Source organism: Wyeomyia smithii, chromosome 2 (genome assembly GCF_029784165.1).
Source record: "Wyeomyia smithii strain HCP4-BCI-WySm-NY-G18 chromosome 2, ASM2978416v1, whole genome shotgun sequence".
Lineage (NCBI taxonomy): Eukaryota > Metazoa > Arthropoda > Insecta > Diptera > Culicidae > Wyeomyia > Wyeomyia smithii.
In genome coordinates this window covers 224,044,858-224,060,528 of record NC_073695.1, presented here as the reverse complement: position 1 = coordinate 224,060,528, position 15,671 = coordinate 224,044,858, and the positions used below count along the sequence as shown (strand labels likewise).

Genomic DNA, 15,671 nt, shown 5'->3' with positions numbered 1-15,671 from the left:
AGGGTTGTTCGATGTCAAAGAACTTTAGCATAGGTTTATTCTCAGACTCCCCATTAGCCCTTCCTCGTTGAATTCTACAAAACCTCAACAAATACTTCTTGTCAACTGGAAAAAACTGGTCAGAGGGCAATTCAGTTGAAATCTCTCCAGGGAATTGTATTTAGCGATAATATTGGCCAGAGGCAGCGAGGCTCGGAATAGCAAGCGTAAAACGGAAGGGCATACATACAAGCACGAATTATAATATTCATATTAGTCAGTCGAATAAAACAGGTTTTAAATTCCTGAATTTTGATCAATTTCGACAATTCTAATGATGGAAACGAAAACTTTGATTGTCTAGCTGTCTTACGAATATAATAAATACCGTTAATCAAGAAGAAATATTTAAACAAACATCATTCTTAACAAATCGACCTATATTGCAACCATTCAAGAGCCACTTCGGGTGCTGAAAAAAACGCCTGCAAAACAGATGGAAACTGTTTAAAATAGGTTCGGGTTGATTGGAATAGTGTCCCTCGATTGGTATCTGTAATTAATTATTGTTAAAGTTTACTAACATAGTTTTATAATCTGAAAACAAGTTCAGACAGAGAAAAAGATAGAGAACAGATTAATATACTTCTGTTTGAATTTCACCCAACACATTTCGAGTATTTTGTCCCAATACACAGGTTCCTAAAGCTGCTTAAGAGCCAATTCGCGAAGACCGCAACTAGGTCTTGTTTCGAGGTTTTCCGATTGGACTGAAACTTTCAGGGTTTGTTTCTCTATATAATAGAGCAATGTTTACAGTGGTCCCCGTGGCTCTGTGGTTAGCGATGTCGGTCGGCTAGCTCTCCCGCACGGTTGTGATATCGGGTTCGATTCCCGATCGAGTCGAGGATCTTTTCGAGCTGGAAATTTTCTCGACTCAGCACTGGGGCACGGTGTATCGTTGTACTTATCCTACACATGCAAAATGTGCCAAAAAACAATATCTCAACTAATCTAGTTGATCGAGACCGCTATTAGCCCCAAGGCTAAGCGTGCGATATTGTTTAGAGCAATGTTTTGCATATTATCAGATTTTTTGAAAAGGGGTAAGTTGGGTAAAATAACCCGCCAAAAATTAATGTCAAAAAACTGCTAAAAACGTAAAACTGCTATAACTTTGAGTTAACTGAACCGATTTTCATGAAAATTGGCATGTTTGTTTTACCTTATAAAAGGAACAAAAAAAGGGCTATTGGAAGTTGCTGTCGAGAATACATGCTGAGAAATTCGCATTTTTCTAAAAATAAATGGTGATTTTCACAGCTGTTTTTCTCTCACCAACAGACCTAGGATTAAAATCCGAACAATAAATTTTGTAGTGCAACTCAAGAGCTTTCATTTGATATATAAATAAAATGCGCCGTTATAAATATGCGTGAGAAAATCCAGTTTTTCTATAATATGTTTTGGACCATTATTTTGTACGCATTGTGCGAGAAGCGTTACTCCGCTATAGTTTTGAGTTTTGTTGAAATTTGGCATACTATGTTGAGTCCGACCCTGGACCAATATCAATAGTTACTAGAGCAACGTTTTCTTAGAAACCTAATATAATATTTAATCAGAATTAAGAGAAAATTTGATCATTCGTTATCAGTTGCTTGAAGAGCTAACACTCGTTAGTTTCTTGTTCTCCGAAATTCATGATTCGAAATCAAATACTTGGAACATGCTAATTATACTATATAAAATCTAAGGGAATACAAATGAGGTACAACTGAATTCGCAGTGGATTATCACTTATCAAATTATTTGTTAATAAGTGAAACTGCAAACGTGAAAAAAATGCGAAATACAGCAAAGTGTCAAGCCAAAGAGAATATCACGTCTGATTGAGTAAGTGAAAGTTTTGAGAATTTCTTAGTGCAATTTTAAAGAAAACCACGTGGACAGATTTTTAGCGATTTTGAGCACCCCCCTCCCCCTCCGTGGACAACTGCCCATATAAATTCCAAAAAAATTGTATGGACCGTGGACATTAGCCAAACCCCCCCCCCCCCCAAAGCTGTCCACGTGGTATGTGAATCTTTTTTCCACCAACTTACAGTAAAAATGGCTACAAAATGCGCACTGGAATCGGTTTCTGCTTGCGGTAAGCATCAGGGCCGGTGTAACACTATTTTCCCGAGTGGGTAGTAGGTTCCTGGGTGACAAAGGCATAGCCAGAAAGGTTGAGGGGAGGGGAAGATTGTTGGGATTGATAAATTTCCCATGGAAGGTAATTACACAGACAAACAGACTCGATGACGATTTCATCGACCAGAAAAATAACGATTATTTTGAAATTTTGCTAAGTGAGCAGTAATGCCGCTTGTGTTTCTATAAGCAAGCGTGCACATTCTTTTAAAAAGCAGAGCGAAGCCTTGGTGCTACATTCCATATCGGAACTCGACCTTCTGTTTTATTATACACAGACTTCGCAGTCAACTGTTAAGTATACAGGCCAATTGCGGGGCTAGCGCTATGATTCTACTGACACTAACAGTCTCTCCCGAGCCGGGACTCGAACATACGACGACTGGCTTGTTAGGCCATTTTTTTTTTTTAATTTTATCGTGTTACTTCGAGAGTAAGCCGAAAGTAATTACATATGTTACGATGTGAGCAGTTTTTGACCACGAAATTTTTGAGAGCCTGTTTACCCCACTTATCCTTTTTACCAAAAACCTCAAATTTCGATATAACATTGCATAAACAAACGTAACCTGAAAATTACAGCCCAATTGAAGAACAATGACACAAAACTGAGTAACGCTTCTCGCACAATGGGTACAAAATAATGGTCCAAAACATATTATAGAAAAATTGGATTTTCTCACGCATATTTATAACGGCGCATCTTCTTTATATATCAAATGAAAGCTCTTGAGTTGCACTACAAAACGTATTGTTTGGATTTTAATCCTAGATCTGTTGGTGAGAGAAAAACAGCTGTGAAAATCACCGTTTGTTTTAGAAAAATGCAAATTTCTCAGCATATATTCTCGACAGCAACTTCCAATAACCCTCTTTTTGTTCCTTTTATAGAGTAAAACAAACATGCCAATTTTCATGAAAATCGGTTCAGTTAACTCAAAGTTATAGCAATTTTACTTTTTTTGACATCAATTTTTGGCGGGCTTTTTACCCCACTTACCCCTTTTCAAAAAATCTGAGAATATGCAAAACATTGCTCTATTATATAGATAAACAAACCCTGAAAGATTCAGCCAAATCGGAGAACCTCGATACAACCTCCCTTGTAAAGATGGTTGCGGTTCTCGCGAACTGGCTCTTAAAATATGTTCCCTACCCTACTTACTTTCAATAAAGAAGTGCGAGATACAGCAATCACATGGGCAATATCACAAAAGATCAATGTTCCTGGTCGCAGTGATGAGCCCACCCAGCGAAAAAAAAACGCGAGTGGTATCAACTAAAGGTTTAGTAAAAGTAGTGCAAATCGGGTTCCAGTGGAAGCTTTTTGTTGTATGCTAATTCAGAAGCGTTTTCGTACGCGTCTGAGTTATGAAATACGGTGTCGCACAAGCTAAACGCAAAAGTTGGACGGTGCGAAACCACATCAATGTTGTGCGATTTCATTAAGTTTGAAACCTGGATAACGAATGTGTGTTGGCCATATCGCAATATATGCTCCAGCGTATTTTAAATTAGACGGCTCCAATTCATTACACTTAAGAAGTAGCAAACGACATTGATATTACCGTCATTATTTGCATTGTAACTAACTTTTTCGGTAACAATGAGTACTAATGGCTGTTTAGGTTGCAGATCGTGTTTTTAGGAATGGGCGAAAGGCGCACGAAAATAAACAATGATTTTTTGAGCGCCAGTGGGACAGATTCAGGCGAATGAAAGAGGAGAATGATTGGAAACTTGGTTCTTGGTACGTCAGAACTCGAACTGGCACGTGCGAGCAACATAACCAGGGAATCATCGATCCATGTCATCGTAAACACGATGATGATAAGCCCCCTAACGCAGTGAAAGAATTGTATAACCTTCTCGATAAATATACATACATAAATATAATATTCATTCGAGAGTCTGACAGAGGACGGTGACTTCATAGTAGATCCCCATACGTGTTGGACGTGTGGATCGCCCGATCAATGTCATCACAAAAGTAAAGTGAATGAGAAAAATATAATTCTGAACCCGAAATTTTAGTGTTGTTGATTTGTCTTGTATTTTAAAATACTTATATATTATAAAATTGATATAACATTATAACGACAGTCTTCCTCAACTATGCATCGCATGAACTCATTGAGGATTTGATTGAAAAAAAAAAGTTGGAGATCTCACGAAGAATTCCGATTTAGCAGAGCAGAAACCAATAAGATGCACACCCTGAGACTCTAGCTAAGGAGATTTTGTAGACTTTCTCAAGTTACAAAATGCACTGGACGAACGAATGATCGAGGGTTTTAATCTTAGTACAACTCAGGTCATTTAGTGTCAAGTTATTCCAGCGCAGGTCAATTGCAATTTGCCAGTCCCTTCCATACCGTTCGTAACGCTAAAATTCTATAGCACTAAAGACTAAGTGTCTTACTCGAGAGGGTAATAAACCAATAACCTACCAAGCAAGTAAAAGCGTGGCCACGCCATCTGGTTCTAAGAACAAGTTTCTTATCGTAAAATTGCAACCTGGACACAAAAGGGTAAACTTGTACACAGTACAAGTACGGATAAGATATGACAGATGGTCAGTACTAACAAAGGAAGTGCTGGTATAAAAATGCAAATCCGCTCGAAAGATCATCTTTCGTCAGTATGGCGTACGTGAAGAAAGTAATCTTTTCGCATACTAATAGTAATAGCAACGAGAGCAAAATGCGCAGCTGCGCGTCCGAGCAAGCGGCCTAGACCTCCGGGTAGTTCAAACTCAAGTAAGTTTTTTTTTGTAAATTTCATAAATAAAACAGTAAATTATTTCATCTGTATAGGAATAACTTGTAACGTACGCATCCGCAGTGATCTGGACACAAATGCTCCGGTATTTTTCAAAAACGGACAGTTGGAGTTTCCTTCTCGTGGTGAATTTGATTGGAGCCAAAATGAAACGGTAGGTGTTCTCTGCTCTGGTGGAAATAGCAACAAATTGCTGAACAGTAAGTAAACAAATAAGTATATTACCTACTAATCAAAATGTCGCTATTTAAAACTAGCAAATCAGCCGCAGGACACTATCCAGTGTAACAATAAACACCAGTTCAGGGTCGGTCGTAGCACCACCACCATCAGTGCGATCAAGTGTCAACAAAAAAAACATAGGAGATGTTGAAACTACGAAACATTCCTGTGCAGGATCCTGGCGACTGAGGCTTATTGGTTTCAAAAGTAAAAGCAATTTCCTCAAATTGTTCGAATCCTGCGTCGATGAAGCGAACGATGCGGTTCTGTACACACACCACCAATTGTACGGCGCAGAAATCAAGAGTTAGTTACTGAATAAGGTTAGCAACAGCAACTTTTCATCCAACCACCATTTTTTTTTTCAGGTAAAAGTATTTCACAACGAATCGACTTCACATCGGAAAGTTTCCCAAATACAGCGAATCCTCGTACTGCGTACGCCCAAAACGAACAAGCCGACAGACTGGCCAAATTACTGAATTCTCCATCTGCAGCCAAGAAGTATGTGAACACAACTTCATTTCTTCATCGAGGTCACCTGACACCAGATGGAGACCAGTTGCTCAACACCTGGCAATGGGCGACTTAATTCTACATCAATGCTGCACCAATGTGGTCGACAATTAATACTGGAAGTTGGAAAAACCTCGAGGACACCGTGCGAGACTTTGCCAGCCGTAAAAAATGGACTGTGGATGTTTTCACCGGTACGGATGGTGTTCTACAGCTTGAGGGTGTTACTTTTACGTTGGATAAAAGTAACCGGATTCCAGTACCACGCTGGCTTTGGAAGGTAGTCAAACATAAGAATGAATCTATTGTGTTTGTCGTGAGCAACAATCCGTTCGCGGTAGATACACCTCTATGTACCATTCCAAATACGGATTGGAACAGCTCTGGGTGGCAGGGGAAAAGGAGTTTTTGTACGGTAACCGATGCCAGCCAGCTTTTTAAATCAATTCCAAGCGAAGCTAAGGCCAGCAAAGTTCTGAAGTATGCATAAGAAGGTAATATTGGAGGACATATTTTGTTTTATTTTGAGCGCGACCGGGGTAATTGGTGACGGATTCGGTTCTAGGTTTGGCAGTAAATTTCACAGAGTTAACTTGAGCTTTATGCTCTATTAGATGAAAGTGGATAGCAATAGCATGTAATGATACGTAATCAGACAATCTGTAAGCATTTCTGACCTGAAATGCCATATTCTAATGAAATATAACAAAATAATGAACAATATCATGTTAGTGCGATTCTAACCAGATATTGGATAGTGTTTGGGTCGTATTTCGGAAATTTGTTTGAGCGCTATTGTTTAGCTCCCAAATTGCCGTCTATTTTCCCACTATGCTTTCTCCTTGTATTTTAGTGTAATATATACTCTCCATTCACTTTACCAGCTTGTAGGAAACACCGTCTCCCAATCACCTTTCAAACCAAATCAAAATCAGCAAATATATTTGCGGAGAGTCTCGCCACCCTCAACATCCTTGCGATAACTATACTATGTGCGAAAACAATGCGAACAAATACAGGAGGGAACTTCTGCGAAGGGATTTTTTCCACTCTCAACAACGTTATCCCAGTAGCATGCCGCTCGTAATTACTGGCCGGATCGAATTTCACCGGACAAATATATCCGATAGCTCGCAATGCCTCTGCTCGGTGGTCAGCTCGAAACCGCAAGGTTTGGGCAATCAATAAATCACCCAACGCTGCGCGAATGCATTTAAATTGCAAATTCGGTAGGATAATATTTGAAACCACAATGTGCCAGGTTTGGGGGTAAACACCAAACAGACATCGAACTCAGTCGTACAGCATTTTATGTTAACTGATTTTGATTTAGGTCCTAATAGTGTCCGTGCCATGTTTGATTGATGAGGCTCCGGGATTGAACACTGCTCAGTTTTATAGTGCAATTAATAATCAATCTAAACAAAGCACAGACAGCAGACAGCAGGAAGGTCACATGTTCAATGTTTGATACCAGCAAATGTGTAAGATAACGTATGTTTTATTATGTGGAACACGTTAATCGGTCAACTATAGCTGCATGCTGTAAATTATTATTTTATTTGAAGCTACGCTTCACTGGTTCGATTTATAAATGCAATTTTCAATAAATTTATTCACAGATAAAAAACTGCAACTCACCCTCGATCACCCCCAACTAAGCCATTAAATATTGATTCAGCAGCATCCTGACGAAAACCTCCACGATTAATGTTTCAGTACCAATCATCCGATGCTTGATAATAATTTCGGGGAAAAAGGCTGCCAAAAAAGAATGCATTTTTTGCTTCCTTAACCAGCACCACACATGCGGTGCCATGCCGGGTGGCGCTCGGACACAAATAGTGTGCTACATTTTCATATCCTGCCTCCAGCGCATACACACAGCACCGGGATAAAGTTGAATGTTTTCAAAGCTCCCCGTTGAAAGCAAAATCGATATTTTTAAATTTATACACAGTCCACGGGAATGCTGTACTCTGTGCTGGAATCGAGAGCTGCTGCATGTGAGCTTTACGGGATGCCTTTATACCAGGACAGGAGCAGAGACAAGCAACATCAACTTCGAAAAGTGCATCCATGTGTATCGGAATCGGTTAAATAAATGGGTTAGCTGTACAGGGCGCAGTGCATATTTCACTACTAGTACTTGTCGTTTTATGTCATCTGCAATTCATTTGTTATGATAAACGATTGCAGTTGCTAGATTAGTAAGAATATTATGAAAGACCATGACAAACGTCGTGGAACAAACTATCATATCAACGACGGAGAATATTCGCATGTAGGTGCAACAATCATTTCCAGGCGTGGAAAGCTTTGTCCCTGACGACAACCTGGGGAGATTATCGGCTTAAGTGTCGTTGAAAGCGTTGCTGCCGCGTATTTTTTTACCACCTAGAGTTAAGTTAAATTGATTTGACAACTCTGCCACATGCACTATATCAAGTTGAAATCTACATATGTAGGTCGACACTTATCAAAGCTGAAAACCGCAGTAGTTGTCGCCAGTTTGTTAACGTGATTATTGTTTGGTTCTAGAGAAGAAGAAGCCCTTGGCTCATGCGAAAAAACGCAGATGTATTTCGTCAAGTCGGACGAGAGGAGTTCTTTCGTCCCATTATTGGTAGGGAAAGCCTTCACTCTACCACCAACGACAACGGCTTGAGGCTAGTGAACTTCGCCGCGGCCAGGGGAATGGCCATCTGTAGCACCCATTTTGCACGTCTGAATATTCGGAAGCACACCTGGAGGCACTCCAACGGAGAGGCCTGCTCCCAGATCGACCACATGCTGATCGACGGCCGGCACTTCTCAGACGTCATAGATGTGCGGTCCTTTCGAGGGCCAAACATCGACTCGGATCACTATCTCGTGGTAGGCAAGATTCGCGCCCGGTTGTCCAATGTTTTTAATTCGAGTTCGGCGAGGAAGATACATCTGGACATCCAGAGGTTATCAGCGGAAGGAGTTGCTGCAGAGTATACTCGGAAAGTTGATAGACGGATCGGTGGACCAGCTGGAGTGGACCTGAACGAGCAGTGGAAGCACATCCATGATGCAGTCAGCGAAACAGCGCGAGAGGTGATTGGCATGACAACGGGAACCACGCGTAGTGGGTGGTTCGATGCAGAGTCTATGGTATATAGAGTCGCGCGAAGAGAAAATCTATCGTTTCGGCAACACATTTTTTGTGCCGTTTGTTGCCAAGAACTATACAGTTCTGTTTTTCACCATGCATAAGCGAATATCATTTTTTGAAATTCTTCACAAGGTACACAGTTTTGAAAGATTACACCGGTGATGTTTTGTTAAATTCAAGTAAACCAGTGTACAGGTTTAATGTGGGATTAAAATGTGTAAGTAAAACTTCAGAAAAACACATATTCTTTATTACGCTCAATTACAGCACTTTTCAACCACTCCTAACATTATCACCTTGTTTATTTACATTGCTCGATTGGTACCCTCGTTTGGTTTCATCTTTGCGGGACTCTTAAACATAGACTCTGGTTCGATGCTGAGTGCCTAGAGGTGACGGAGGAGAAGAATCGAGCCTACGCCAACACGTTAGTAGCAGCTAATCGTGTAACGCGTCAGATGCGGGAGAAATACCAGGAGGCAAGAGCTGCCGAAAAGAGGCTTCATCGCCGTAAGGAACGTGAGCACTACGATCGCGTCCTCGCGGAGGCGGAGAATTGCTTCACCAGGCGAGGAGCTTCTATAGAACGATCAACGGAATCAGGAACCGGACCGTGCCAGTACCTACCATGTGCAATGACAGGGAGGGGAACCTGATTACCGATAAATCGCAGGTGGCCAGGCGTTGGAAGCAACATTTCGAAGTGGTGTTGAACGGCGAGAAAGGGAGGAGAGTCGTCGAGGGGAACAGGATAGAAATTAGGGAGGACGGACAAACTGTGGACCCACCAACATTGGACGAGGTGAAGAATGCTTGCAAAGAGCTAAAAAACAACAAAGCCGCTGGGAAGGACGGCTTACCGGCCGAACTTTTCAAAGTTGGGAGCGAGCGGCTGTGTAGTGCAATTCACCAGATTATCCTAAGGGTATGGTCTGAGGAACAACTACCTACGGACTGGTTGGAAGGACTCATATGCCCTATCTACAAGAGGGACATAGACTCGAGTGTAGTAATTATCGAGGCATAACCCTCCTCAATTCCGCTTACAAAATTCTCTCCCGTGGTTCAGCGACTGAGGCCGTTGCAGGAAGCCTTTGTTGGAGAATACCAATGCGGTTTTCGAGTGGGGCGATCTACAACGGACCAGATGTTCGCCTTGAGACAGATCCTCGACAAGTTTCGAGAACACAACCTGCAGACACATCATCTGTTTATAGACTTTCGAGCGGCGTACAATACAGTGAAACACAACGAGCTATGGCAAATAATGCTAGAACATGGTTTCCCAACTAAACTGATTAAACTGATACGTGCGACGCTCGACGGTTTCACAACATGCGTCAGGACAGCGGGCGAATTTTCGGACGCGTTTGTGACGTTAGATGGTCTGAAGCAAGGTGACGGGCTCTCGAACTTGCTGTTCAACATAGCTTTGGAAAGTGCGATACGAAGGGCAGGTGTGCAGAGGAGCGGCACCATCATCACTAAGTCTCACATGCTTCTGGGCTTTGCGGACGACATTGATATAATTGGTAATAACCGTAGAGCAGTTGAGAAGGCCTTTACGGCTCTCAAAAGGGAAGCTGCGAGAATTGTACTCACCATAAACACTGCCAAAACGAAGTACATGGTGGCTGGCAGAGAGCGTGGTAGTTCTACGGGTGTTGGTGCTGCGGTGGAGATGGATGGGGATACTTTTGAAGTGGTCGACGAATTTATTTATCTTGGTACGCTCGTGACATGTGACAACGAGGTGAGCCGCGAGGTGAAGAGGCGGATTGCGGCGGCGAATAGGGCTTATTACGGATTGCGTAGCCAGCTTAGGTCCCGTAGCCTACAGATCCGTACTAAATTTGCGCTCTATAGGACTCTGATCCTCCCGGTGGCGCTCTACGGACACGAATCGTGGACGTGGAAGGAGGCCGATCGACGAGCGCTTGGATGAATCACGAGCATGAATCACGAGCTGTACGAAGTATACATACACGCTGATATTGTCAAGCTGATGAAACACGGCAGGTTACAGTGGGCTGGCCATGTAGCACGGATGGCGGATGAGCGACCGGCAAAGATAATATTTAGTAGAGAACCGGATAGAGGCCGACGACTTCGAGGCAGACCGCGCACGCGCTGGATGTGTGCTGTCGACGAGGATGCCAGAGCAGCGGGTGTAAGGGGAGACTGGATAGTAGCAGCCCAAGACCGAGTTTTGTGGAGACGTATTCTGGATTCGGCATAGGATCTTAATGATCTGTCTTCATAAAAGTAAAGTAAGTATTTCGTCAATCAGGTCTCTCATTTCCGTTATCGGCCTGCCAACAAAGGTGTAGCTTTCGGGGAAGAGCATTTTTTATTCAGCCGTTGGATGCAAGTCAGACGTTCTTTGTACCGCTCCTTCTGAAGATTAGATGCACCCGGGTCAGTAAAATGCTCATGGTGGCATCAACTCACCTTTTCAGGGCAAGATTCACGTTTTTGCGGGATTTTTTGAAGATTTTGTAGAACACGTGCCCTTACCTCACGCTCGCTGCTTATTCGGGAGTGCTTATTCACACCTTAAGGTGCTAATTCATTCTGGTCTAACAAGCCAGTCGTTGAAGGTTCGAGTCCAGGCTCGGGAGAGAGACTGTTTGTGTCAGAAGGATTGTAGCGCTAGTCTCTCAATTGACCTTCACACTAAACAGTTGACTGCGAAGTCTGTGTATAATAAACAGAAGGTCAAGTTCCGAATCGATCCACCACTTACAACCCAAGGATTCGTCCGTTCTCAGGCAGCTAGGGTCCTGCAAAGTCTGGCAGCATTCTCCCAGGAATTAACGAAACTTTGCCTTATTGAACTAAAGGCCCGAATACACACACGACGTGACAACGCCTTCCTGACGAAAATTGTCAGTACCTTCTTGAAACCTTCTAGCGTGCCTTCTAGCATCTGCCACCTACCACTCGTCTACACGGAAGACGCAATCACGCCGGCTTGAACTCCGTCGTGTGCGAACCTTCTCGTTGTCATGCCACCCGATTCATGTTTGTTTATGTTTGTTGGAAGAAAAAATAAGGCAACACACTTCTAGAATCACCAGCAGGCGGAAAATGATACAACACGGCGTTGCCAGCGCCTTCGCCAAAAGAAGGCTACACAAGACCGTGTGGAAGGCACGATGCATCTACACGAAAGGCAGTCAAGCACGCAGCCGAAGGCGGCAAACGACTACCTTCTTCACTAGAAGGCAAAGCTAGAAGGTTCTGGTTGAAAGGCGTCCCAACGGGAAGCGCGATCACGCCTTTTAATTTGTATGGAGAAGGCGTCATTACGCCGTGTGTGTATTCGGGCCTTAAGTAAACTGTACATGTACATGAGATATACTGTTCATTTGTTTATGTAGCGTTTCAAACTCAAGTTATTTTTCGATTACCAGAAAGCTTAGCTAACATTTAGAACCTAATAATTTGTCTATGATGTCTTTGGGATTTTTCAAAGAACCTGCAAAGTTGAACCTTCGAAAAACCATTGACTCGGTCTACTTTACCGTTGCTTTGGCACAACGAATTTTTTTGTTCTCTTTTACTTTTTTCTTTTTAAAAGCAATTTTATTTTGAATACATTCATTATTAATAACTTGCATTTACTACGAAGCTTGGCTTTTTCCGAGGTCGTATCGTTGAAAGAAATCTTTCAAACTCCGTGCCCTGCATTAAAAATAAAAGTGCCAAGCCCAAAACAGATACGATATAGACTGATTTGAAAGCCACCTTCGACACCGTTAATTATTACTTTATATTACTTCTCCGATCTATGGTCACTGGTTTAGCCACTTTATGAATTTTCGGTGTGGGGAATCAAACCACGCAATGTGCTTTGAAGGCACTTTATTATAAAATAGGAACTGGCAAGTAGTCTTTGAAATGCGTCCGATAGGATCGACTGATTTATTCCAACTAACTGATATAGATACTCTCTTCTACTCTATCGATTGCTCCTACTACCACTATCGTGTTATCACCGCGGGAGAATGAGTTCTCCTTTTCGTGCAGTTCTGAGTGACTATAATATTAATCTGTAGGGTGTCTCTAATAACAAATAACAATTTATAGATTATACGAATATGCTTAAAATTTTGAACAGTTACTATTTTCATAAATCAGTTGGAAAAGCTTAACGTACTCGCAAATAATTGGAATCCCACTTAGTTTGCTAACAACTTTATTTACGGGTTGGAATTTAAACTGTTAAATCCACACATGTGGTCTGGTGTACCACAGGGTAGTAATCAGAATCGTTGCCAATCATCAACATTTGACTGAAACGTGAGGAACTTGATCTATATGTACGAGCCATTTTTTTGTACGAAATTTGGTGATTATATTACATTAGATCTCTTATTGATGAGAAACTGCTTACGCTGATTGAGAAAAACGACAAACATTGCTGCAAATTCTTGAGGATCACATTTTACGCTCGAAGAAAATGTTACGTCTCGGGATAAAAAGGATTGTTTTTGTTTGTTAGTTGACATGACATACAATGTCGGACAAAACAATAAGACCACTTCGCAGTCAAATATTCAAATGAGCTTTCAACTGCCAATTCAAATAAAGCATATGCGACACTAAGGTGGGGCTTATTTTCAAAAATATTAACGCAGCAAAAGTAAACAGTTTTGCCTTTCTCCTAGAAAGGTATAGCAATCACTGAAAAAACCAAAAATATAAAAGTGCTCCAAAGGTTCGTATCTCGTATATCAATCGACTTAGTTCGACGAGCTGAGCATTTTCTGTATGTGTGTGTGTGTGTGTGTGTGTGTGTGTGTGTGTGTGTGTGTATGTATGTATGTAACGGTCTCCCAATCTCACTCGATTTTCTCAGAGATGGCTGGACCGATTTTCATGAAACTAATTGCAAATGAAAGGTCTAGTTGCCCCATAAGACCCTATTGAATTTTATTTCAATCGGATTTTTAGTTTCGAGGTTATGTATCAAAATGTGAAAATCACAAAACTTCAATATCTCAGAAACTACAAAACCGATTTGAACCAAATATCAAAATATCACACATCTTTGATGACCCGCCAGAAGCTACGGGAGCTCGGATGGGATGTCCTATCGCACCCATAGGCCGGACCTGGCACCGACTGATTACCATCCCTTCTGGTCCACGCAAAACATCCTTGGTGGTACTAAGTTGGCCTCAAAAGAGGCTTGCGAAAATGGCTGTCTGAGTTTTTTGCAAATAAAAAGGGTGGGTTTTATAAAGGGGGGATAATGAAGTTGCCTTCTAAATGGCAACAAGTTTACGAACAAAATGGCGCATATTTGATTTAAATCTGATAATTCTAAGTATGTTAAATAAAGCGTCTAATTTCGATCAGAAATACGACATTTCTTTTTCCCCAACCCCATATTGATAATTGCTCCTTTATTAGTTACCATTGCACTCAGAACATGGTCCAATTTGGTTATGGTATAGCTAGAACTAAGTTAACCAGAGTTAATCAAGTAAAAAATTTGGGAGTGACACTGGTTGAGAAGCTATCGTTCAAGTCTCATTTATCATGTAAGCCGACAGCTGGGATTCATGTTCAAAATTGCTCGTGCGTTTGATGATCCGTTATGCTTTGAAGCACTGTATTTTTCGCTAGTATGCTCGAAGCTGGAGTTTGCCAGTGTCGTCTTATCAAGCTAGCTGGATTGATAGATGGGAAATCATTCAGTGCAAATTGGTCTTGGGCTGCTTCTATCCAATCTCGCCTTACACCCGCTTCTCTGGCATTTTCGTCGAAAGCATATTTCCAGCGCGTGCGAGGTCTGACTCGAAGTCATCGGCTTCTATCCGGTTCTCTGCTAAATATTATCTTTGCCGGTCGCTCATCCGCCATTTGTGCTACGTGGCCAGCTCACTGTAACCTGCCGTGTTTCATCAGCTTGATAATATCAGCGTGTTTGTATACTTCGTACAACTCGTGAATCATGCGCCTTCTAGTTTACCACCGAGTATTGATCACAGGATTCGAAGCTCGAAGACCCCAAGCGCTCGTCGATCGGCCTCGTTCCACGCCTACGATTGATGTCCTTGGACCGCCACCAGGAGGATCGGAGTCCTACAGATCGCAAATTTCGTACGGATCTATAGGCTACGGGAACTAAGCTGGCTGCGCAATCCGTAATAAACCCTATTCACTGCCGCAATCCGTTTCTTGATCTCGCGGCTCACCCCGTTTTCACGAGAGTACCAAAATAAACAAATTCTTCGACCACTTCGAAAGTATCCATCTCCACCGGAGCACCAACACCCGCGAACTACCACGCTCTCTGCCAGCCACCATGGACTTCATTCTGGAAGTGTTTATGGTGAGTCCAATTCTCGCAGCTTCTCTTTTGAGAGCCGCAAAGGCCTCCTCAACTGCTCTACGGTTATTACCAATTATATCAATGTCGTCCGTGAAGCCTAGAAGTATGTGGGACTTCGTGATGATGGTGCCGCTCCTCTGCACACCTGCCATTCGTATCGCACTTTCCAAAGCTATGTTGAACAGCAAGTTCAAGAGCCCGCCACCTTGCTTCGACCATCTAACGTCAAAAACGCGTCCGAAAATTCGCCCGCTGTTCTGACGCATGATGTTAAACCGTCAAGCGTCGCACGTAACAGTTTAATTAGCAATATTTGCCACAGCTCGTTGCGTTTCACTGTATCGTACGCCGCCCTAAAGTCAATAAACAGATTATGTGTCTGCAAGTTGTGTTCGCGAACTTGCCGAGAATCTGTCTCAAGGTATTCTTTAACAAAGGCTTCCTGCAATGGCCTTGGTCGCTGGAACAGGCTACGGGAGGGAATTTTAT

General features: G+C 42.2%; 1 protein-coding gene across 1 annotated transcript; it reads left to right on the top strand.

The window, feature by feature from the left end:
* Positions 1-2,091: 2,091 nt before the first annotated feature.
* On the top strand, positions 2,092-5,909 carry LOC129720437 (uncharacterized). Its single transcript, XM_055671919.1, has 5 exons — positions 2,092-2,131; positions 4,860-4,934; positions 4,992-5,110; positions 5,214-5,484; positions 5,547-5,909. The coding sequence occupies exons 1-5, from the start codon at positions 2,092-2,094 to the stop codon at positions 5,768-5,770; spliced, it is 729 nt and encodes a 242-aa protein (XP_055527894.1). The 3' UTR covers positions 5,771-5,909.
* Positions 5,910-15,671: the final 9,762 nt, after the last annotated feature.

What these genes read in the sequence shown, in the direction of transcription:
- LOC129720437 (XM_055671919.1), top strand. Translation starts at nt 2,092, where the DNA reads ATGGCTACAAAATGCGCACTGGAATCGGTTTCTGCTTGCG. An exon ending in GGAATCGGTTTCTGCTTGCG is followed by an intron (nt 2,132 to 4,859) that starts GTAAGCATCAGG and finishes GCATACTAATAG; the next exon opens with TAATAGCAACGAGAGCAAAA. An exon ending in TCCGGGTAGTTCAAACTCAA is followed by an intron (nt 4,935 to 4,991) that starts GTAAGTTTTTTT and finishes TCATCTGTATAG; the next exon opens with GAATAACTTGTAACGTACGC.